General features: G+C 32.3%; 1 protein-coding gene across 3 annotated transcripts; it reads left to right on the top strand.

Annotated features, from left to right (window-relative positions):
* The first annotated feature begins 472 nt into the window (after window positions 1–472).
* LOC124364356 (homocysteine S-methyltransferase YbgG-like) lies at window positions 473–23082 on the top strand. 3 transcript variants are annotated; one of them, XM_046819750.1, is made up of 6 exons: window positions 473–631; window positions 5120–5277; window positions 9087–9236; window positions 18863–19134; window positions 19880–20091; window positions 22677–23082. In XM_046819750.1, the coding sequence occupies exons 2-6, from the start codon at window positions 5127–5129 to the stop codon at window positions 22831–22833; spliced, it is 942 nt and encodes a 313-aa protein (XP_046675706.1). In that variant the 5' UTR covers window positions 473–631; window positions 5120–5126; the 3' UTR covers window positions 22834–23082. The 3 variants fall into 3 exon arrangements, with proteins under 3 accessions (XP_046675706.1, XP_046675708.1, XP_046675707.1); XM_046819752.1 differs by having other exon boundaries at window positions 486–591; XM_046819751.1 differs by lacking the exon at window positions 473–631 and adding an exon at window positions 712–852.
* Window positions 23083–23579: the final 497 nt, after the last annotated feature.

The raw sequence follows: 23579 nt of genomic DNA, 5'->3' as shown, positions 1-23579 counted from the left end.
GAGTTCGGACCTGAATATACAATCAAAAAATTCCAAGCAAACCCGCACTGGCACAACCGTAATTGAAAAAGAAATTCTCTAATTAATTGTATTATTACTTTTTTCTGTGCATACGTTATAGTCATAACATTTTAAAATGTTATATTATCATATATCATTTATAACACTACAAGATAATTACCGTTCAAATTGCAAAATTATAATTTATTTTAATTACGAATCACCAAAGTTAACCGAAAGTTAATCGCTAAAGAACGATATTTCAGTAATAAAAACAAGTTATTATAATAAACGAGCAATTCAAGTATAGACTGTCTGCACAACCAGTTAACTTGCAGAAAATTATTCGGTAGAAAAACTTATCTAAAGACTAATTTAACTGGATGCAGCAAAAATAACCGACTAATCGGTTAAAATAAAATAACCGAACTAACCAGTTATTTTCATTCAGTTATTCCCACCACTATTTGGTAGCTTTGTTTTCATCTGTTAGTCGTGTGACGTGCATGAGCTAAACGAGGAGTGAACTAAAATTAATTAATTTTAGTCACTATCACCTCATTGTTTTTGCCTTTCCGACATCAATATTGGGTAACTTCAGTTCAGTCGTGCTACTTAGATTAGTCTTGTGGTAAGAGAACTGTATAATCATTATCTATTTTACTCTATGGCGGGAAATATCAGTTTAGCATATTTATTTTGAATTTTTCTAATGTCACATTGGTTTACATCTGAAACTTTAGCTTAGTAAGCTTATTTCTTGTGAAATCAGTTGTTAAAAACAAGTAACTATTAAGTTCTACCTTCTAATAATTGAAAAATTCTTCAACGGTAGGACATAGACGCATAGACGTAAGCTTCATAAATATTACGTCAGATATGAGTGTTCTAAAACAATCAAATATTTACATTTACACAACAAATGTCTTAATGTTTACTAAAATTTAGACTATAACAATATTCAATAGGGGTGGAGTATGATATGTGGATATGTTTTTTATAACAAAGCTGTTCAGTAATTATACACATGATATAGGCATAATAAACCAATACTAGTTAATTTGAACAATTACCAACATTACCTTAACCAACTGTTAAATACAATATGTTTTAAAAGTGTTGTTAATAAAAAAGGTAGTTAACTTTAGAAAACTAAATAAAATAGCATTGAAAGATGATAATGTGATTTTGTAAGTTTCAAGATGTGGTAATTCTAAGCAATATATGGGTCAACCTCGATTTTTCTCATATTACAATATAATGTTCCAATAGTCAATTAGAAAAGGAAATGACTAGAATTTCTTGCCGGAAAGCAGTTATAGGGAGCAGGCAAGTCATATTACAATATAATGTTCCAATAGTCAATTAGAAAAGGAAATGACTAGAATTTCTTGCTGGAAAGCAGTTATAGGGAGCAGGCAACCGCGAGAATTACCTATTAGTGATCAGGGGCACTGACGTGATCTGGGCTTCAAATTTGGAACTACTCGAGTTAATTTTTTTTTCTAAAAGAGCAAGCAGCGCGAAGCGCTGCGCAGCGGGCAAGCATCGTGCGTGATCTTCGTCTATACTGAATTGATTCAGGCCAAAGGAATGACACAGATTCCTTTACCAGATTTTTACGGAGATTTTGTATTGGGCGGATTATATTGGTTTACTTTGCTTTCCAGCATGTAATTATGTGTTTAAAATTGTTTTACATACATTACCTACATTATATTGTAATATGTAATAACAATTTATCAGAAATTTTTAATAAAAAAAAGGATCACGCATTATGCCTGCCCGCTGCGCAGCGCTTCTCGCTGCTTGCTCTTTTAGAAAAAAAATTAACTCGAGTAGTTCCAAATTTGAAGCCCAGATCACGTCAGTGCCCCTGATCACTAATAGGTAACTCTAAGCAATATATGACCGTCTGGCGGTTGCCTGCTCCCTATAACTGCTTTCCGGCAAGAAATTCTACTCATTTCCTTTTCTAATTGACTATTGGAACATTATATTGTAATATGAGAAAAATCGAGGTTGACCCATATATTGCTTAGAATTACCCAAGATGTTTGTTTTTTAACAGGTTTTCTTTCTTTTTAATATAACTTTTTCCTATCATCTGTCCTAATATCCTGTTTACTTTGTATGGTTCTTTTATTATTTTATGTAATTATATAAAGATGGCTTTTATTTAATATTTCAGATATGTTGATATTGATTGACAGTTCAGTTATTGGGTACGGTCCAATAAGCGGACCCGGTTTTTTATATCGAAGAATATAATCATCGATACCTAATATTCGCATATCGAATCATAGACTATCAATCGATATAAAAGTAATAACAATCATATGTTTAAATTAAAATGTGAATTTAATGATAACAAATAATAAATGAACATAACCAAAATCAGGGAAACTCATAACTTTAACTAAATGAAACAGAACGAAAACGTTTTTACTAAAGTTGTGTCCACCATTACCTTCTTTTTTTGCATCTGAAGACGACCATGTTAGCTCCTCTGACAGTTACATTTGTTACCTTTCCACAAATATCACATAATGGATTCTTAGGCACTAACCCAACATCCTGAAGCCATAAAAAACATATTTTATCGTCTTTTAAAGCAATTTCGTGAAGCTTCCTAAGATTGACGGCCATTTTAATACACAATGTTACGTGAAATTTAAAATATTACCTTAATTGTATTATTTGAAAGTGTTTACAGCTGTTCATATAGATTATTTAAGTTGTTAAAAATAATTCATCAGTATCGATTGATTATATCGATGGTTATGATTAAGTAATATCGTTTGCCAATTTCGATATAAAAAACCGGGTCCGCTTATTGGACCCTACCCCAGTTATTCGATAAAACTGTAACGATGACTATACTAAGCCATATAAAACCAGATCTATTTATCGTACTCTGCTCTGCAATAGGCCTATACTATTAAAAAATGTTTATGATTATGATTATAAATATGGCATCTCTTCATGTATCTGATTACAGGCAAAGAGTAATGTTAATTAAGAACAATAACTAAGTCCTCAAAATGTCAAGCAGTGCAAACAATTTTGAATAGCAGTGTAAATTTAAAAAATCCTTATTAAAGCTGTTGTCTACCAGAGCAGAATTACATTGGTTATAAATTCTACAACCCGAGGTCGTACCGTATCAAATCATCCAGTGGTCTGGACCTTGACCTCTCATATATTGATGATTTTTTTTTATATATCGAAATTGTACCTGTTAAGACTTGTAATATTTTGGTTTTTGAGTAACATGCTTGTAAAAAACCACAAAAAGGTTGGTTTTGGTAATGTTTTATCATATTTTAAACAATTTAGCTAAAAACACATTAAAGTTAAAATCAAATTTGTGGCTTTTTTCCATTTTAAATGTGCTTTAATTTAATATATCACATTACCATGTTTCAAACATTTTGAAAGTTTTTTTAAATCTGTCCACTGCAGGAAAATCCAGGTCCAGTTTTCTGGACCCCCTCAAAATCTTTCTCTGGCTACGTTTTTGTTGATGTGTCTACTTTTTACATAAGTGTTACCTGGCATCTCTTGGTTGTGGTTAGAAGAACGAATAAGATGGATCTTTTGAGAGGAAAATATTTTCTCCATATACTTGTTATTTTTCGTCTCAATGCATCCCTGCCACCATGAGTTTTCATGTCCTACATTGTATTACTTTAGAGCATGTGTGAGAAATACTTACACTTATGGGCTTATTTTTCAGCCTTATTTAAACGCTCAAGTTTAAACCAGGAAAAGATAAACCCAGAAGTTTTCCAGAAACAACTGTGTTCTCAGTCCAATCCAACAGCCTATTTTGAAAATTTTAAATTCAAAACTTATTTTGTTTTGCATTGTTTCATAATGTCACATATGTTACCCAGTGCTGATTCCACTGCTTAAAGCTAGTCTTGGAGTCACTTTTTGTAACCTTGAAAAGTTGCTGTGTTGCATTTTCTTGCATCTCTGCTACATCTTGAAATTGGTATCCTTTTTGCTAACGTTTTATCTAGGGTAACAAAAATGTCAAATAATTTTCAAAACTTGAGATCTTGTGCAGCCTTTATTTCTACAAGTACTTTAAATCTTACTTAAAGCACTGATCTTGAACAGCCTTTAACAAATTAAACTATTTTGTTTTTCTGTCAGTATGTATAGACCACACAGACCAAAGAAATACGTAGACTGGTGATTTTCATGTAAGAGCCATTACAGAACTTGAAACCGAACCACACCCATTAATATTTATTGAGTCTGTCGATATCATTATCATCACCTGATTCGTCATGAAAAGTTTTTCTCTTTTTGTCCTTTTACATTGTATATCATAGGCGGCAGCCTTATTTTTGTACAGCTCAATGCGCTTTGTCTCATAATGATTTCGTAAACCTTGAACATATTCTTTGAGGTATCTGTATAAATTGTAAATTACTCCAAGATCTGTGTTATGTTTCACATAGTGTTGCTTGCTGCACTCTCTGAAAGTAAAAATTTCTTATGTTTGTCAATGAAATTGGAAATACAAGCTGTAAATGCTATTTTGATAACTATAGTTGTAATGGGTTTTGTAAATAAAATACTGATACCATATCAAAACTGTTGAAGGAGAAATTACACTATAGTGATATGTTTTTTGTCTGTACATGATGTATATGGTAGTTAATGAAAGGAGCCTATATATTTCATGAATTTTGTTTACAGAATTATTTTGAAGACAGAACAAATTTAAAATAATGCAATTAAATTAAAAATTTGATTGCATAAAATATTTTAAATACACCTATTTTTTATTTTTTTAATGAACCACCATTTTTGAACTTACAATACAGAATAAGTGAGGTACGACACTCAGTAGTAACTTTTTTAGTAGTAACTCATGCATTTTCTGTCCATTCCTCATGAGTGGCACTACTCTGACCTGGCTTTCACTATCCCCTTGACTATGCCCAGTCTACATATTTCTTTATTTTGCTTGTTATAGACCTATAAACTTCCAGATGTGTATGGGGTACAAAAAAGTTTAAACAAGACAACTGTTTTGCAGTGAGTTGTACATATAATTTGTGTAATATATTCATAGATTAACTTGTAACATTTGTTGCAGATTGAATATGACAGACTTTGTGTTATTTGATGGCGGCTATGAAACTCAGTTGAGGAAATACGTGGGCTCTGGCTTCGAGGGTCATCCCCTCTGGGTCTCCCGCTACCTGACGGAGAATCCGGAAGCATGTCGTAAAGTGTTTCAAGACTTCATACAATGTAATTATTTTATCAAAATAAGATGGTAATGTTTAATTAATTGACGTAGTTTTAAAATGTTATTCAAGGATTTATTGGCACACCAAACTCACGTTTTACTATGTAGTAAAACAGCTTATTTATTTGTATTTTCACGAGAGCAAAAATTAAAATTTCTGGCAATATACAATTAGTAAAGCAATATCAATGCTCTGTTGATAACCAAGCAAATGGTTATTAACAGGCCCGTACTTAGACTGGTTATGTCGGATAATTTTACCAGGACCCGGACACTCAGGGTGTCTGGGCCAGGCCTCGCCACGCGTCTATTTGAAGGGACTGTGTCAACGGACGAGATAACCCAATCTAACTGTAACTTACTACTGAATCTTACTATAAATAAAAAGAAATAATAAGATGTGTCAGTGGGATAATGGTGGGGGGAGGGGTTTATTTGTGTGCCTATAAACAAAGATTTTGATTTTGAATTAAACATTGTGTACTTTATGAGATGCTTTAAATTTACTGTAAGTTTGCCTAGACTATTAGTGTGTATACTCTGAATCTAATTCAAATTTGAAGTATTAGGGGTGTTTTGAGTCTAACATTGTAATTAAGGATTAAAATTTAAATTGTACCCAATATTGTAATAGGTTTTCAAATTTTTATTTTATATGAAATCTTGAATTAAAGAACATGCTTGTAAATTTTGGGTAAGTTATATTTTTACATATAACTGTTCTTTGCAGGTTACTATAGATAATCATATAACTAATTATTAAAACTGAACTACATACTACAGGTGAACCGAGGTGGTCGGTCGGCGAATGCAGACCTACTATGACCTGTATTCTGTAGTTCAGTTTTTAATAATTAGTGTTGTGTTTTGTTTTTACTAAGTGCATGTTTTTGAGTTAGTGAAGTTGACGTACAACATGTTAGTTGTGATTCCTGACTTATGCATGTTACAACGCTCTGGTATGATTTGTTTATTTTAACCTAGATTGTAGTTATTTGTTATATTAGTTATTCACCTGAGGAAGAGATCAGATTCCAGATCTCGAAACGTAGTTACTGGTTTTTTTTTTTATTACTGAACATTGGCAAATGTTCTGAAAAATCCTTTTTCCTTCACAATCCTTCCATCGTCAAAAAAAAACTTGGTAAATATTAAGATCAGCGACTACCGCTCCGATCGCCGTAAGGTTTTTCGTACTAACACAGGTTAACGTAATTTCACCGAAAAAAATAGTCCCGATTATCGCTAACATATAAAAACCAGTTTTACGGCAGTACAATGTTGGCAATACAAAACACATAAATAACAAGATTTTCGACTATCAAACTAAAAAAAATGGCCGACCATGGACGTTTTGATGAATTGACAGTAGCCACGTGACAAACAGGAAGGTTTCCGATTGGCCGGACGGGTCACGTGACCTATAGGACGGCTTCGATTGACCGCCAGACGTACACAAATAAACCCACATGGACAAGGAATAATTAGTGAAGTTATTGACATGGCTTGCGATGGTTCTTGTCACACGCTAAAAAGACCCTAGCTTGCCTATTCAAAATTCAGATCACGCGATGCTTGCCCGCTGCGCAGCGCTTCACGCTACTTGCTCTTTTAGAAAAAAAATTAACTCGAGCTTGCAAAGTCCAAGCCCAGATCACGCATGACTGCTTACACACACAACACTCAGACAGAACTAACGCAGGTTTCATTACAGGCAAAAGATAAGCGGCGCGCGTTTATTACTGATAAGATAAGACGAGTTTATACTAGAATTAGTACATGGACTACTACCCTACGAACTAATAACACCAAAAAAAACGAATAAATGCATTGTCAGTCAGGTTTTTCAAATTTTATTTTTTCCAAAATTTTTTTGGGGGGGGGGAGTAAACGGCTACGGCGATAATCGGGACTATTTTTTTCGGTGAAATTACGTTAACCTGTGTTAGAATGCAAAAAATTACGGCGATCGGAGCGGTAGTCGCTGAGCTTAAGATTTACCCTTCAAATAATAAGAAATATTAGATTTGGAAAGAAAAATCTGTTAATTAGGTGCAATTTATGTTTATTCATTTATTGTTATATTATTAGAGATATAAAATACACATTTTATCAATATGACATCATTCCATGTACAGTCTATGTACTTTTAGGATTAAAGTTGTTTTTAGTTCAATTCAACATTGGATTGTGATTTGCACTTTCCCTCCACCCCATTATAATTAACGTGTATTATCAAAATGATGTTTAAACTTAGATTTAATGTTATCTGTGATAACATTTAACACTTTAGATAGCAACATTTTCAATGTCAGAGGTTTTAATGTTGTAATTTTTAAGAAAAATCTTGCCTGAATTTGTACAGCTGCTTTTGTTTTAATACACATTTTGCATTATTAATAATTACATATATAAGTATGTAAAGAAGTGATTTAAATATTTTGGGGAATTGTTAAAGATAATGATAAAGTTTTTTTATTGCACACACGTTTGACAGGTTTATAAACAAAGTAAAACAAATTGGTACATAATTAACCTAAAATTCACATTAGTGCTATTTTTATCACTAAATGTAACTGTTTCTTGTGTTAAGCTAAAAAGTTCTTATCACTTTTTGAATCTAAACTATTTTAAGTATTTATTGAATAAATATGTTTCTTAAGAAAAAGTTTTACAGTTGAAACAGATTCTTATAAAACACAGATAATTAATTGTCCATCATTATAACCTTTTAATGAGCTACATTTATGTGGTACCGGTAATGAAGTTTATTTTGAAGAAACTTTTCTTGCTAAAATATATTATATTTTTCTATTTTTTGAGTTGATACAGAGGAAGATTCATTATGAGTTCATTATGATCTGATAAAGATGGATCAATGTTGTATATTTTATTGTGTCTAAACATTTCTACTACTTACTCGATTGTTAAAGCAGCTTTCAGTATAAGGTGGTATTCTGGTAGGATCTCTGGGACCTCTATTGACTTAAAAATAAGACCAGCAATTAAGTCATTTTCAAGAATACTCAGTAGAACTACTAAAGGATGCCAGGCCTATTTCAGTTATTGTGTTTGCAGTGTTGTACAACAATTTTTTGTTAAAATTACAAATATTGAAATATTTTTATAATGTTTTTACCTTTAGCAGAAATATAGATTTCCTGCTTCAAAACTATAAAACAAATCTTAATTTAAAATAAAATGTACTTTTAAAAATTAAAAAAAAATAGAAAATATTTGCTTTTTGAAATAGAAAAGAAAACTGACCACAAACGTAAAAAGTTCACTCTGGTTGTTTACAACTTCCAAATTTATTAGAGTAAAAGCGTAAGTAAAAAAATTATCACGGTATAAATGTTTCTGTGAACGTCCATATAAATAAAAATTAGCATTCTTAATAGTTTTCGCAAGATGCATAACTTTGGTATTTCTGGGCAGTTTTTCAAAAGTACGTGTATACTGACGTTTGCACTAAAATGTTAAATGGAACAACTCTGTAATATTGTATAGCTTATAGTTACTCTGTACAGTGCCACCAGCAGGGGTTTTTCAATAAAAATTCCTTAATTGTTGAAATAAGGAAATGGGTAGAGTAAAAAAAATTACTAGTAAGAAAAATATCTGTCTTCACATATTTCTCAGAATTCCCTGATTAATTCGTCTTAAAGTTCATCTGTTGTTTCAGGTTATAGGTCATGTTATCAAATAAAATGTTCATTATTGCTTTCTTTTAGATTAATAATTCTATTTATACAATAATTTTCTCCTAAATGAACATGTTTTGATGCATACGTATGGCATTTTGTTAAAGGTGGATCGGAAATGATTCTTACGAATACGTACCAAGCCACGATAGATGGTTTCAAGAAACACTTGGGTTTAGATCGAAAAGAGACCCTGGAAATGATTAAATCAGCAATCACGATCTGCAAGGATGCAATAGATATTGAGAAACAAAAAGGTAAGAAACTTAACTGTTGGATCTTGTGGTTTACATGGTTACAGGTGTGATGTGAAACCCAAGTAGGCTAGGATCATCCAATTAGTAAAGAACATTCGTACATAATTCAGTTAATCCTAGATTTGTGAAATAAAACAAATGTTTGCAAAGTAAAATTAATTGTTTCTTTTTAGATTAATATATTATTTTTAGATCATAAATTATGATTTACTGAGTTAAAACAATGGGTGAAGTGAATAGAGTAGTAGTTGCTTATATTTAATATTTTTATCATATTACTTAACTAGGTTTGATGTGAATAAAAAGGTAATATTAACTGCTAGTTCTTCGGGCTAGTTGTATCATATAATGTTTAACCCTTTGGTCCTTTATACTTGTTAGTTTGTACCAGATTGTATGTTTATGAAAACACTGTACTTGAAAGCATGTCAACAAGAGTAATATACTGTTAAGATTTAATAATAATAATAATGTTAATAATTTGCGGCTGCAATGGTCAGCATTTTAATTAAACACTAAAACTAGGAACCTTTAAGACACCACAAAAATATTTTCAATATATATTCTACAAAAAAATTACATATACATAATTATTTTCCTTATGAAAAATCGTAAACTTTGTAGAACAAAAATATTTTTCACTTTCCACACCAGAAAATTATAATTCTATAAGATTTTGTAACAAAAATTTAAAATTAGTTAAATGTTGTTCACCATTTATATTATAAAATAATGTTTTAGATGCATATTTGCAGTAAAACTGAAGATAAAAATTGTACACACAAAAAACCAAAGTTATGTATCTGCTGAAAAAATACTGTTCGTTGTTTCATCAATTTTGTAATCAGAACTGTCATTTTGTTCTTGAAAAATATCTCTAATATTACTTAAATAACATGGTTCAGCCGTATTAAGCTACAATTAACTCCAAATAACAGCGGAACAACACTTTCTAGCTATAGGGCTAAGAAGTAAACAAGAAACACAGTCATCTGAATAGGTGTTGACACACGTATTTTAATTTCAGCCAAAACTTAAGCAACACAACTCTTATGTTTTCCATTATTATATTTGTTACAGAGAAATAGCTAAAAAATCGGTTTGTGGATATTTCAAAAAAATGCATTAAACATTTGCCAAGTAATAAAACTTATCAATTAAAAGATGCAAAAATTAGTCATATTTCATGACTATATCAATTCCATGATATCAAAGTGTGAATTTAAATTATATTTTTGTATTAAAACAAATTCTTTTTTCTAGCAAAAGCATTAAAAAATTGCATACACTATGATAATGTTAAATATTTAACAAGACAGATGTACACTAGACCTGGTGTCATGTAAGTAATAGTCTTTGCTGAATTTGCACGAAATATTTCAGGTATTTTCGTTCTCAAGATATTCTGTGGACAGACAGAAAGACAGACAATCAAATAGAATAGAAGTTTTTCCAGTCTTTGTAGTGGCTTTAATGGCACTCAGCCACATCACAATCATCAAATTCAATCTTGTCTATGAAGAAATAATTTAAATTCAACACATGAAATTATTTTAAAGTCCATAGCTGAAATAATTCAAGATATATTTTGCAGAAAACAGTCATACAAAGTGACACATAGACAGACATACAAAATAAAATGGTGCCATCCCTCTTAAAAATAGCGAAATGTACAATATTTAATGTTTATCGCTCAATTAATTCTTGAAATATATATCCTGTGGAAATATCCATAAAGTTCTATGTAGGTCATCATCTAAAACGATCTTGTCTAGATAGAAATAAAGCTTTATACAAAATGTCAAGTCAATAGATCACTTTGTACAAGAGAAATCGTGCGGAGAGAAAAACAAATAGAAGCAAAATTTCGCCAGTCTCCAGAGTTACATTCAGTGGTAATTAAACGGATCAGCCTTTATTTTTCAATTGTTTTTGTATGTTTTATAGTAATTTTTACTTTACAGGGCATCTGTAAATAAAAATTTATACAAGGCATATTTAAAAATCCGCTGCTGCAGTTGGTGGCCCACACTTGTACTTTAGCAAGTCACAGACACAATATTACGGCAAAAGTCTATTGTTTTTACATCTGTTAATGCATATTTCAAACGCACCTGTAAATTGAGAATCCTCTCAGCTTTGAAGTACTTACTGTTATTTGTTTTATTGGCGCTAAAGTTGTGAAAAAAGTTGAATTTCACTGCCAGAACTGTGAAGTGTATGGAAAAAACATTATGGGTATTGAAATAGCATTCAAATGGATGAGAGCTTTTTAAAATATGGCTGAAATAATGTTCATTGTAAGTGGATGGTCCTCAATAATATCAAACAAGTTGGTACAGAAAGTGAATGAATAAGTGAAAATGAATTCACAATTTTTTTATTATTACAGTAATTGTCTCAAGTTTCAAGAAATGTTCACAACATTTTTAATGAATGATTAAACTATTGAGAAACATGTTTTTCCGTATGATAATGTCCTTCCACATTTGGCAAAACGAATTCAAGATCTCATCACAAACATTTTGATAGGAACAATTTGATAATCACTGAAACAACCCCAATGTAGCGTCTAGTGGCTAACATTTATTTTTTTTATCAGAAGAAGCATCTTGAAGATCAGTGGCTCAGTGATGACAATGTAGTCAAAACGATAATGTTGCAGTTACTGTTAAATCAGGTGGTAATCCTTTATGATGACAGTGTACAAAATGTTGTTTTTTTGTTTGATACGTGACTTAATATTGATGGCAATTACGCAGAAAGGTAGATAAAAGTGTGGACTTTCATATAAAATTGTAACAAAAAGTTTATTTGAATTTTTGTTTACACCAAAAGAGTTAATTTGAGAACAAACAATTGTTATTTTGTTAAACAAAAATAAAAAGTATTATGTTATAGTGTTTGTTTTCAAATGAATTAAGAGTTATAATGAGAAAAGAGCTTCTAGAATGTACCAAAACAGTACTTAAAAAAAAACACGCCTTATATTATATCTTTTGGTGTTAGATTTTATTTATTTATCAATTTCCAATAGACAGAATACATAATTTCAGTCCACAATTGTTTTTTAAAATTTGTGTCATAATTTTACTCTTGATGCACTGAGATCAATTGTGATGAGCTTTATTAACGTAACGTAATCTTGAGATGTAAAACGACAAGCTGACCAACTGTCTTCTTCTGAGAAAACACATTAATCAGTATTACGTAACACATTAGTCACTCAATTAAGAGACCATTTTGATAGATTAAGCACCGCACTATATTAACCGTCCTCTATGTAATTTAAAGTGTATGACAACACTAAAATACCTCTTTCTATGCTTAGATTGTTATGTAAGAGGTAAATAGTGAAACTAGAAAGTTATACATGCAAATTTAGGAGAGACTGTGGATGAGAAGGTTAAGTTGTTACTTGTTGGATCTGTGATGGCATGTATTCAAGTCCTGCCATGATGTGAGCATTTAGGTTCTAATATCTGATCGTCCCTATAAATCTTATACACAATGTAGTTATAGACTTTTAGTTTTTTTGGCTGAGCTTTAGCAAAGAATATCACTTGTGGGGCTTGAAAAAACTCATTTCTGTCTGTCTGTCCACACGATATCTAGAAAAGGAACTGAGCTACAGTGGCGCACCCTGGGGAGGAGCCACAACCCCCTTCAAGATGATGAAAAAGTTAATCACTCTCACATTGTAACCATAAAAATTAATAATTAACTTAATTTTATGAACTAAACTTTGAATGAGTAAATTTATTTCTAAAAATTATAATTTTAGTTGTATTGAAGCACAAAATTACCTGTCACAGTAATGATAACAGTAACTAAAACTCAGATGTCCCCCTCCAAATATCAGGATTGGATCCGCCCTTGCTGATCTATAGACTTGAAATTCTGTGAGGAACACTGATGATGGTGCATGTCACTCCTATGGTATTTGGCTTAGTGTTAGTGAATATTTTTACATTTTTCTTATGGGTAACCATGACAGCAACAACAAAGAGTCAGAATAAATTAATTTGTAAGAAAACTCAATTGTAAGGGAACCAAACATATGACAATTAACACATGTAGCCTAACTGTCTCAACACATACAACACTGATGAATAGACTTATTACTTAAAAACTTTTATAAAAACCAATTTGATGAATACAAATCTGAATGTAACATATGGCAAGATGTATCAAGGCAAGTCAGAAGTCAGAATATTCTTTATTACAATTTCTTTAAGAAATGCAATGGTGTCAAAACAATACTGTATACAAACATGAGTATTTTCATAAAAATGTAATACAATATAATATGTATACTTAAGTCCAGGTTGTTTGATAAAATTCGTCCATTGAGTAGATTGGATTGTCCAACAAGAAATTCTTCAGTCTATTCTTTAGTGTTGCATCAGTTCCCTGTCTGAAGTCTTGTGGTAGGTGGTTGAGGATCTTTATACCGGCATATATTGGTTGCTTTGCAAAAAGAGAAGTTCGATGAGCTGGGAGATTGAAGCGGTTTGCATGTCTTGTATTATAGTTGTGAAGGTCGGTTCCTTGGGCTGGTTTTTTTATTGATGCATAATGAGCCACCTCACAAATGTACATTGCATATACAGTCAAGATTTTGAGGTTCTTAAAATGTTCTCGGCAGCTCTCCCTAGGTTGTAGGCCTAGTATAGTTCTTACAGCCCTCTTTTGCAATATTAAAATCCTGTTCATGTTAGTCTTGGTAGTTCCACCCCATGCAGCTATACCATACTTTAAGTGGGTTTCACAGAAAGCGTGGTAAATTATTTTTGCTATTTCTGGAGTGCCAATTTGCGTCATTCTTTGTATTAAAAATATACCAGTATTCAATTTTTTGCATACATTGTCAATGTGGGCTGTCCAGGTAAAGGAACTGTCAATGGTAATGCCCAGGAAGCATGCACTCTCTTCCACTTCCACCTCAGGTAATGCTGGGTCCTCCCTTCCTCTTCTGCCAAACATAATTTGCTTAGTTTTCTGTGTGTTTATAACTAAGTCATTTTCATTGCAGTATTGAGTGGCTAGATTTGTGGCAATAATTGCACTTATCTGAAGTAATTCAAATTTCATTTGTACTGACTTTAAATTTTGCATTAAATTTCAGTTGTACCAGAATGAGTTCTATGATACATCATTTTTGTGTCGGGCAACTTCTTTTTTGTATTATTATCTGTCCAAAGGACATCTGAAATAAAATGAGCTATAGATTTTAAATTTTGCATGCAACTTTAGTGAAGCCTGTTACGACACGTTGCGTGGTGTACTTCTACCTTTACTATACTTAAGATATCCTGAATTTTTGAGTCTCAAATCTGATTCAGAATCTTAAAAAATCAATTCCCAATTCTCAAAGTCAGAATCCTAGTAGCTTCTTTTACACTTAGTAGGCCCTACTGTTACAGCAAAACCATCAGCAAATCAATTTCTGCCATTCTAAATACTTTGGGACTCAAATAATATAAAGAGTAATTTAAGAATGCCAAACTGTATATTAAAGGGATTTGCAGATTTTCAGATAAAAAGTTATATTTTAAGACCCAAGTCATATCCCCTTCTTTATACTTTAATTTGACAGTATGACCTTCCAGAATATTATGCCTTTAATCTGCAAATAGTATGAGCATATATTTGTATTATTTATAAATTTTATATTAAACTTAAAATGTTGGAGAATGTTCAAATCACCCTTTGTCCACCAACTACTTTTGATCATTTGAAAATAATTAAAAGTAATAAAATATCAACATATACTTTATAGAGGAAATATTTATAAAACTTGCTTCCCCTTGAATAGTTCTACTTTGTTTACGAACAACTGTTCTTAAAAACATGTTTAGCATTTTTATTGCAAAACAGCTAGCAAAATATTATTTAGAATTTGGTGGATTTGAGATTTGTCTTTGACACATCACTAATCTACATATTATATACATACATATTTCAAAGCAAATAATGATGTTAGGAATTAATAAGAATTTATGTGATAGGACAGTAAGGAGATGTATTTCTTCATATTTTTACTAATATATTTATTTGTTACCCCATTTCTGTCTGTACGTGTTACCCTGTAGGATAATTGGGGTGTTAAAGGCGGCATATTTTGAAGTAGTAGGCTTAATCGTGATGTAGTAAGTAATGGTCATTCTAAGATTTTCTTTATCATCAAAATCACATCAAAAACATTGAACATCAGAAATGTGGCGGCCAATGGAGCAGGGTCTAGAATTCGGAGAGTAAGAGCATTTTTCTTGGGTATAGTATGCTGTAACGTGAGTATCTGTGAACAATGTCATGGCATTTGTTTAACTGGTTGCTGAAGCTTAAGTACTATCTATTATAGACTGTACTGGACTATTGTGATCTAAATATAAATAGTGCTAAGTATAAGTAAATAAAGATAGTTTTAGTTTTTTTCTGGTTTTATTTGTGTTGGGAAAAAAATAAATATCATATAAATCTAATAATAATTTGCAGTGCATTACTGCATAATCATAAGCACTATTTTTCTTCTAAATAATATTAAAAAGTAAGCAGTCTTTTTTAAAAATTTCACTTCATTTTGATTTAATCCTGTGTACTAATTTTATGAAATTGGCTCATAACTTAATTACTTAAAAGCTAAAAATTATGCACAAATCGTCAGGTATAGATCTCAGAATTTTATTAATTTCTATTTCAGTATTTTTTTAACTTTGTACCTTGTACAGTAAGGCCCTAAAGTTAAATCTAAATCCAGTGTGTATTGGTGAGTATATCATGAAAGGTTGCACGGATATTAAAGTAATTTCAAAAATGAAAATGAAATAAAAAAACAAACGTTTTTATTTAAGCAATTATATAAATGTTTGTGTTATACAATTTTAGCTTTATTGCATGTCTAATAGGAAGATAACTGTTACAAATTATAATTTTTTAATTGCATTGTTTTGTTAACATTATTTGACAGTTTGTGTTACAAAAATCTAAAATTGAAGCATTTTAGAAAGCAGAGTAGTAACTATGTATTGTTTCTGTTGTTCATTAGGTAAAATAGAATAGTGCAAAATGGTTTCCAAAAAATATAATAGATTGCTGTATATATATATATATATATATATATATATATATATATATATATATATATATATATATAGAAATCAAAAAATTCAAAAACTTTTGATTCAGCAAAAAACCAGATGTCTCTCAGCCACTGTACAGGTGGGACAGTCCTATTGTTGAGTTTGTGTAGTTTTCTAACATGGTTGACCCAGTCATTTTCTTGACGTTAATATTGCTAAGAAATTAACTAAGAGAGTACCAAGTGATGTTTGAAGTGAATTATTTGATAAAATTACATATCACTATATTTATTACATTACAAATAGTAGAGAAGTCTCCATCATCATATTTGACTTGTGATCAATCATTACAGTTCACAGAAACACCCAGTGCATACATTTTCATATTTGATGTCACTTTCGAGAATAGCTGTTTTAGAGATTGGAAATGGAAACAATCATATCTGCCTTGTCCAGAAATAAAGTATCAGGCCCGTTTGCCCGTTTATTCACACATAGTTCCTGGACGTAATTTGAGTTCTACACCAATAGAACATTGCTCAAGGTATAGTAGAGAATTTATAGCATGACTGGTGACTTCGAGATGCGCCGTAGGCAAAGACGGAACTAAAGTGGTGGGGAGTGGAGCGGCTCAGTCTGTTGCCGTATTTAGCCTTGTGAACTTCGGTCTCCAGTCTTCTATACGTGCCACCCAAAAAACATTCGCTTGTGCCAATTCACGAGTTGTAATACAGTTTGTGAATTAATTGCGTTGTGCTCATTACGTTTTAAGTAAAGAGTTTGAGATGGATCATAATGTAAAAAGTAAAATTGGAGGTAGAAAGGTTATACACGGCCAAGCAAGAGAAGTGCTTCCCATTTTATGAAACGGGAAGCAGAAACCAACACACTTATAAATTTGAAGAAAGTTCAACAGCGTGTCGTAGAGGCAACTGGAATTTCTGAAAGTACGCTGAGACAAATTTTGAAGGAGGAAAAAAATAAGTCCAATTGGCAATTCTTTTAGTACGCCCAACAAAGTAAGAAAACGCAAACATACTAAAAGTAATCTGGAAAATTTTGATTTGGGTGTAGTTCGAAGAACAATAAATAATTTTCATCGACAACGGTGTTTTATTATTTTAACTATTGCGTGTGGATCGTTGGCGTTATTGTTATTTTAAGTATACATCATTAAATTAACTTGATACAAGTTGGTAGATAAAACTGAGTTTTTTCTTATTCTACCGTGTATATTGACAAATTAGTTTAACCAGTTTTATATTAATTTTTAATTTAGCAGCTAGGCTATGTCAGTTGAAAATTTTGTAGTGTATAATTGTATCTACTATCGTAAATCCTGAAGCTTACACGGTTAGTATATGATAAATTGAATTTTAATGACTAACAAAGCGTAACAATTACAATTCTGAACTGATGTCGTCGTTGGAGATCAAGAATAATATAAATTCCTACTTTTTCACAATTTATGAGAACCCTTTCTTACCACCAGGTATCTCTACTGCGAACTCATTAAGAAGGGTGAGCTATGAACACAGTTTCGGCAGAACATAGTCATTGTTAAGATCACGTACATCCGGTCCCAATATTTCCAAGATTTCCTGTATTGAATTCCCCATCATAAAAGTCCGTCACCGTAACTTCAAAAGAGTCTAGAAATGTTCAAATATTCTCAAGGTCTCCTATACTAAATTGCTCATCATAAAAGACCACCGTGGTAAGAACACAAGGGTCTAGAAATGTTGGCAAACACTACAATATTCGGCTCCCGCCACCACTATGAGCCGGGAGCCGAAAACTCTCAGTAGGGTTAGTAGCACCGTATTCCCTCCCCTACTTTAGATTGTGCCCCCACGCGCTCAACTCCTCCACTCCTCACGCGCATCCCACCGGTCATGCTATAACTTCCCTAGAGTATCTTGTTTTTATTGGTGGAGGGTTTGTACCAGTAACTACCAAGTATTAATTTTTGGCATAAATAAAAAAAAACTGTTCATTCATTAATCAAGTACATACTTTTGTTATGCAGTTCTAGCATACCTATTGTCGTTTTCATCAGGTTAATTTTTTATTTCATGTTTTTAGACTGTGTGTAACATAAATTGTGTTCCCCAACCCAACTATCTTATTAACATAGTTTTAGTGTATATAATTATAGAATATATATAGTAGAAAGTCCATGTTAAATTCCGACTTGCTCACCGAAAATGGGAATACCTAGTTGCCGACAATAACTGTCGTGCAAATTTCAAATCCATCTATAAATCCAATTTACAAAAAATGACAGTGTTTAATTTAATGTATAAATGTTTACTCCAGTTATTCAAATATTGTCAGTCTCTATTTAATAAATATGTGTACAATTAAAATTATTGTCAGTACGATAAAGAACCTGTTACTCATTTCTTTGGATTTGCCAGAAGTTCATTTTAAAGGTCATACAGTGTTTCTGAAATGATTGATTCAACTTGCATAACTGTGCATCTAGACAATTGTTTTGTAATGGTTTCATTTATCATTGAGTAACTTGATGTTTTATTGCAGGTAATAAAAATTCAGTATCAATCGTTGGGTTTGTTGGGCCATATGGGGCACACCTCAACAATGGCTGTGAATATGCAGGAGGATTCTATGCCGACGATATGACCATTAAAGAATTGGCTGACTGGCATCGTCCGAAGGTTGAGGCTCTGATAGAAGGAGGTTGTGACTACTTGTTGTTCGGGACCATCCCTTCTCCTAAAGAAGCAGAAGCGATTATTGAAGTACTCAAGGAACATCCTGGATTTAAAGCCATTTTATCATTTTCTGCTCAGGTAATAGTTTAGTGTTCTACAACATTACATTTTAATCAGATGCATATTTGGTCCTTATCGATGCAAAAGGTTCTGAGTCAAACTGAGGAGGATCATTGTTTGCATATATTAGCTCTCACAGTTGTAGTTGTTGAAATGGACAATGAGTAATTTGATCTGCTCTATATGAAAGAAACAAAACTAAAAATTAAACAGTGACAAATTTTTGCAGACATCCGTACATGCTCAGTTGGATAAAATTATTAGAGAGGAAATCCTTAAAACAAAGAATAGTTCAATGAGTATAACTATTTTAGTTAATGTAGTTTAACACAGTGACTGCGGCGGACAGTCTTGAAGTTAAAAGACAAGTTTACGTTCTAGCTCAGATGTTTAAAACATGGTGATTTGTCTTTAGTAGCCTACTTTGCTTGAAATTGTAAATGACCTGGACTTATGCTGTAATATTGTTTAATGGCTCAATATAATATTTAATGATGATTAAAGCTATAAGAGCTAATTGTTATTCCAGCACCATTCTAGTTCTGAGTGTGTAATGTTATCACTGAATATTTTAAGGAGTGTTCCCTTTCAAAGTTTCTTCCACCAGTTATGGTAAGTTTATTGCCTAAGTGGGGATGTCAAATTAAGAGATTAAGAGTCAGAATGATGCGGTTCTTTGAGGATCATGTAAATACTCTTTGCTGATGGCTACTTTAAAAAGACTTAAACACTTGTTGGAAATTTAATTTCATGGTTGTTACAGAACGAGAAGACCATTTCCCATGGAGAGAAATTGTCAGAGGTGGCTAAGCGGTGTTGGGAATTGGCAGCTGATCAGATTCTCGCCATCGGGATCAATTGTCAGCATCCACGTTTCTCGGTACCTCTACTGAGCTCAGTCAAAGAGGCCAATCCGGACATCCCTCTGTTTGTGAAGCCAAACACAACTGAAATATTCAACACGACTACCAAAGAGTAAGTTTTTGTGAAAGAACTCTTTAAGAGTATCCTCTAGCGTTTATTGTAGTGTTGTAAATCCCCATTATGCAAACTCCTGCCAGAGTGCAAATCCATTAGTTATTGCTTTTACTATTATGCTATAAATACAAAGTAATTGGGGACATAAATGGACCTACAGTTTGTGAGTCTGGATCTGACCTTGTTTTTTATGAACTTTAATTTACTAAAGGTAGATCCACAAACACAAGTGGATGTGAATATGTAAAGTATAATTTCAGTGCATGCCATCAAACTAAAAAAACCCATCCTTTTTTACTTTTCCAGAACTCAGCTTGAAATTTCATTTTTTGTTTTTCTTCACAGAAAACACTTAAGCACAGTGTCTTGCTGAAGATCTATTAACTTGTTTTTCAAGTCTCTGGCTTGATATCCAAACACGGACAGTTGAGACACATTACAAGTTGTTATTGTTAATGGATTTTAAAACAAACAAAATTAATCCTGATATTCTCTGAAATCACTAACCTGAAAGACACCTCTTCTTTGAGGTCTGACAGAAGTTTTACCATCTCATAAACGTATTTTGTTTCTTCTGGATTTTCGTCAAAAATGGTTTTTACACTAGGACAACTGGAGAAAACATTCTACAAGAGTTTTTCAATGTACACAGAAAGTTTTTCTCCAGACAAAAAACCAATACTTTGCAGCAAGACTTTCATGATAGATTATGCCATGAAAACTTACTAAGTTATTATTTCGTAGGTGTTTTTTCAACAGCTGAACAAGTCCTAAATTTCGCCCTGTCATTGATGGACAGCCACCTGTGCAAACAGGTTAATTATTTCTTCAAGTATTCTTCTTCAACTTCCATTACATATTTAATCTAGCCAGCCCAATATTTCCTTGCAACTATTTTAATGGCGTCAGTGGTAAGTTCCTTCAACCAAGTTCAGCTTGGGAACCTGTAACATTTTCTTTCCCCCATTTTCTTTTTACTTACTTTACGTAAGTTCTATGGGGTTCTTCTTCTTCTTCTATAGGGCGACCTAGTGCTATACACTTAAGCCTCAAGGGCCTTATGTGCATCCCAGAAGCACACCATGAGGCCTACCAGTCTATGGTTTCAGCAGTTCCACAAATCGCAGAAAACAACCTATCAAGTCCTCCTGGGGAAATTCACCACCTTGTCCAAACTACCAAAGATGGCATACCGCTCTCTTGCTATTGCAGGACAATCAAGGAGGAGGTATTCAGCAGTTTCCTCCTATTCATCACACATTCTATAGAGCAGATCGTCCCAAAGGTTGCTAAGGGGTTAATATCACTCATTTATGGCGGTAGTCTGATAAAATTATAGCCATGACGTTAAGCAGGGTGTCAACCTTATACACTTTTTCAACTGGTTTGTGCTTATTACTTCATTTGATCCAACAAGTTGACCTTTTTCATGTCCATGTAACATTGAACTCCCTGCATGCCTCTGAAGCCACTGTATCATCTCATGCTTAATTGAGATTTTCATTGGAGGTTTATAAACTTGTATGTTATGTTAAAGAGCGTTGTTCATTACAATAATTACTTCACGAGAAAGCAAGATCAGGAGTTTTTCTCCTGTCGAAATGCTGCCTGAAATACAAGGTCTGTGTTGTCCAGAAACCCATCACTAGAGCCAACGTGTATGATGATAAGTCCGTTATCTCCTGTGTTGATAGTCAAGACACCAGTTACATTTTCACTTTGCCAACATTTCTGGAAAGTTAGATTTGAGTCTATCCAACTTTTGTCCGTAGAAAATATTTTCCTGTTGTCACTCCTCAGCTTTTTGATATCTTAACTATCCAATTAACAATGTCTGGAAGTTCAATGAGTATTTTGCGCCTATCAGTACATTACTGCCACTTAAAACCAATTTCGTGTACAATTATACACCGGTTCTCTTTTTCCAAGGTAAATTGATTTTGTCTTTCACAATAGGGAATGAGGATGGGCTTTTTTGTTAATTTAGTGATCATTAAGTGATATTTCTAATTACGCATTTGTTACATTTGTCAAACCTGTTGATTGTAACATTATGATGAGCCGCACATTTCCTTTTCTTTCCTGGGGTTGGTTGACAAGGCCAAATTACAGGATTTTTATACTCACGTATAATTTTATAAATATTTCTTAGGGATTTAGATGTGTAAAAAGCAGCCCTTTCAGTACCTTTCTTTGATGGGAACATTGATTGTTTGTAGATTCAATATCACATTTAGCTATGTCAATGGCAATCAAAACATTGTGTGCTTAAAGGAATACAATAACCAGCGTACTGTAACATATTTAACATTACTTATTATTATGCTTTGTAGTAAACAAGCTAGAGGTGTATTAATACACGAGAATATTATTCAAACCAATTACATACTCTTTAAAAAATATGTTGCGCCAGCGTGTTCTGTTAACATGATAGAGTGGGTGTTAATAAACCTTGCAGTGACTCTTTTTTTTTATTTAATTGTTATAGTAAATTGTTCACTTTTGTAAAGTGAGTTAAAATGAGACTTCAGAAAATACTGTTGTCTGTAACTCTTTTCACCTTAGTGAGTTTTTGATTTCAGATGGGAACCTGCAGATTCGGGAAGAAGCCTGCAAGAATACTGCAGGGACTGGTTGGAGCTGGGTGTAAAATATATCGGAGGCTGCTGTAGAACTACAGTTGATGACGTCAGCAGTTTTAGAGAGGAGATCAGAAAATTTAAAATGAAAAATGATTGATGTTTTTGTTGTGAGAAAAGATTGAGCTAAATATAAATAATAATTTTAGGTTGTTTTGCTTGTTCATAGTTCTGATTACATAACAAAGGTTGCAATATTTTTTATGTAATTTAATTCATTTTAGAAATAGTTATGTGTTTCAAAGAATTTGTTGCAATAAAGGAATCAATATATTCTGTATATTTGATAAAATTGTTATAAAAATGGACCAAATGGGTGTATCTAAAAATTATATTTTTATTTTAATAAGATAAGTGTTTTATTACCCTATCACTTCATTAAAACCAGTTTCTTTTTCTTTTTCATAAGTTCTTTGTGCATGGGCCTATTAATATAACAGAGGTAGAGAAAGAATATGAAGGCAAAAATACAAACTGGATTCCATTCTTGGACATGCAAAACTGAGAAGATCATTCAGACCTTCTATCCTGTGTTATAAATGCTAGGTATTCACAACTATTGGAAAATACTTGCAAGTCTAAGATTGACTCTAGCTAATTGAGAAAACATATTTTGTATGTATGAAATGTATATTTACTCTTTACTTACTACTGTGTCATTGGTACTTTAGGTGATACTTTACCTAGCCAACACACATGATGATCCAAAATCAAGATGATGTATTTTCAGTGATGACGTCTATTGATTGGATGATCCTCATATGTATGTATACATTCTGGAACATGTGATGCCATATGCCCCTTTATCGGTGATGACTTCATCTTTGTACACAACAATGCGTGTCC

The sequence above is a fragment of the Homalodisca vitripennis genome, chromosome 6 (assembly GCF_021130785.1).
Source record: "Homalodisca vitripennis isolate AUS2020 chromosome 6, UT_GWSS_2.1, whole genome shotgun sequence".
Classification (NCBI taxonomy): domain Eukaryota; kingdom Metazoa; phylum Arthropoda; class Insecta; order Hemiptera; family Cicadellidae; genus Homalodisca; species Homalodisca vitripennis.
Note: the sequence above shows the minus strand (reverse complement) of the source record. Positions and strands in the feature narration are given on the sequence as shown.

Excerpts from the sequence above, each read along its gene's own strand:
- LOC124364356 (XM_046819750.1), top strand. The coding sequence starts at position 5,127 with ATGACAGACTTTGTGTTATTTGATGGCGGCTATGAAACTCAGTTGAGG. Across the intron at positions 19,135-19,879 it reads TTTTATCATTTTCTGCTCAG|AACGAGAAGACCATTTCCCA; the intron begins GTAATAGTTTAG and ends TGGTTGTTACAG. Across the intron at positions 20,092-22,676 it reads TTCAACACGACTACCAAAGA|ATGGGAACCTGCAGATTCGG; the intron begins GTAAGTTTTTGT and ends TTTTGATTTCAG.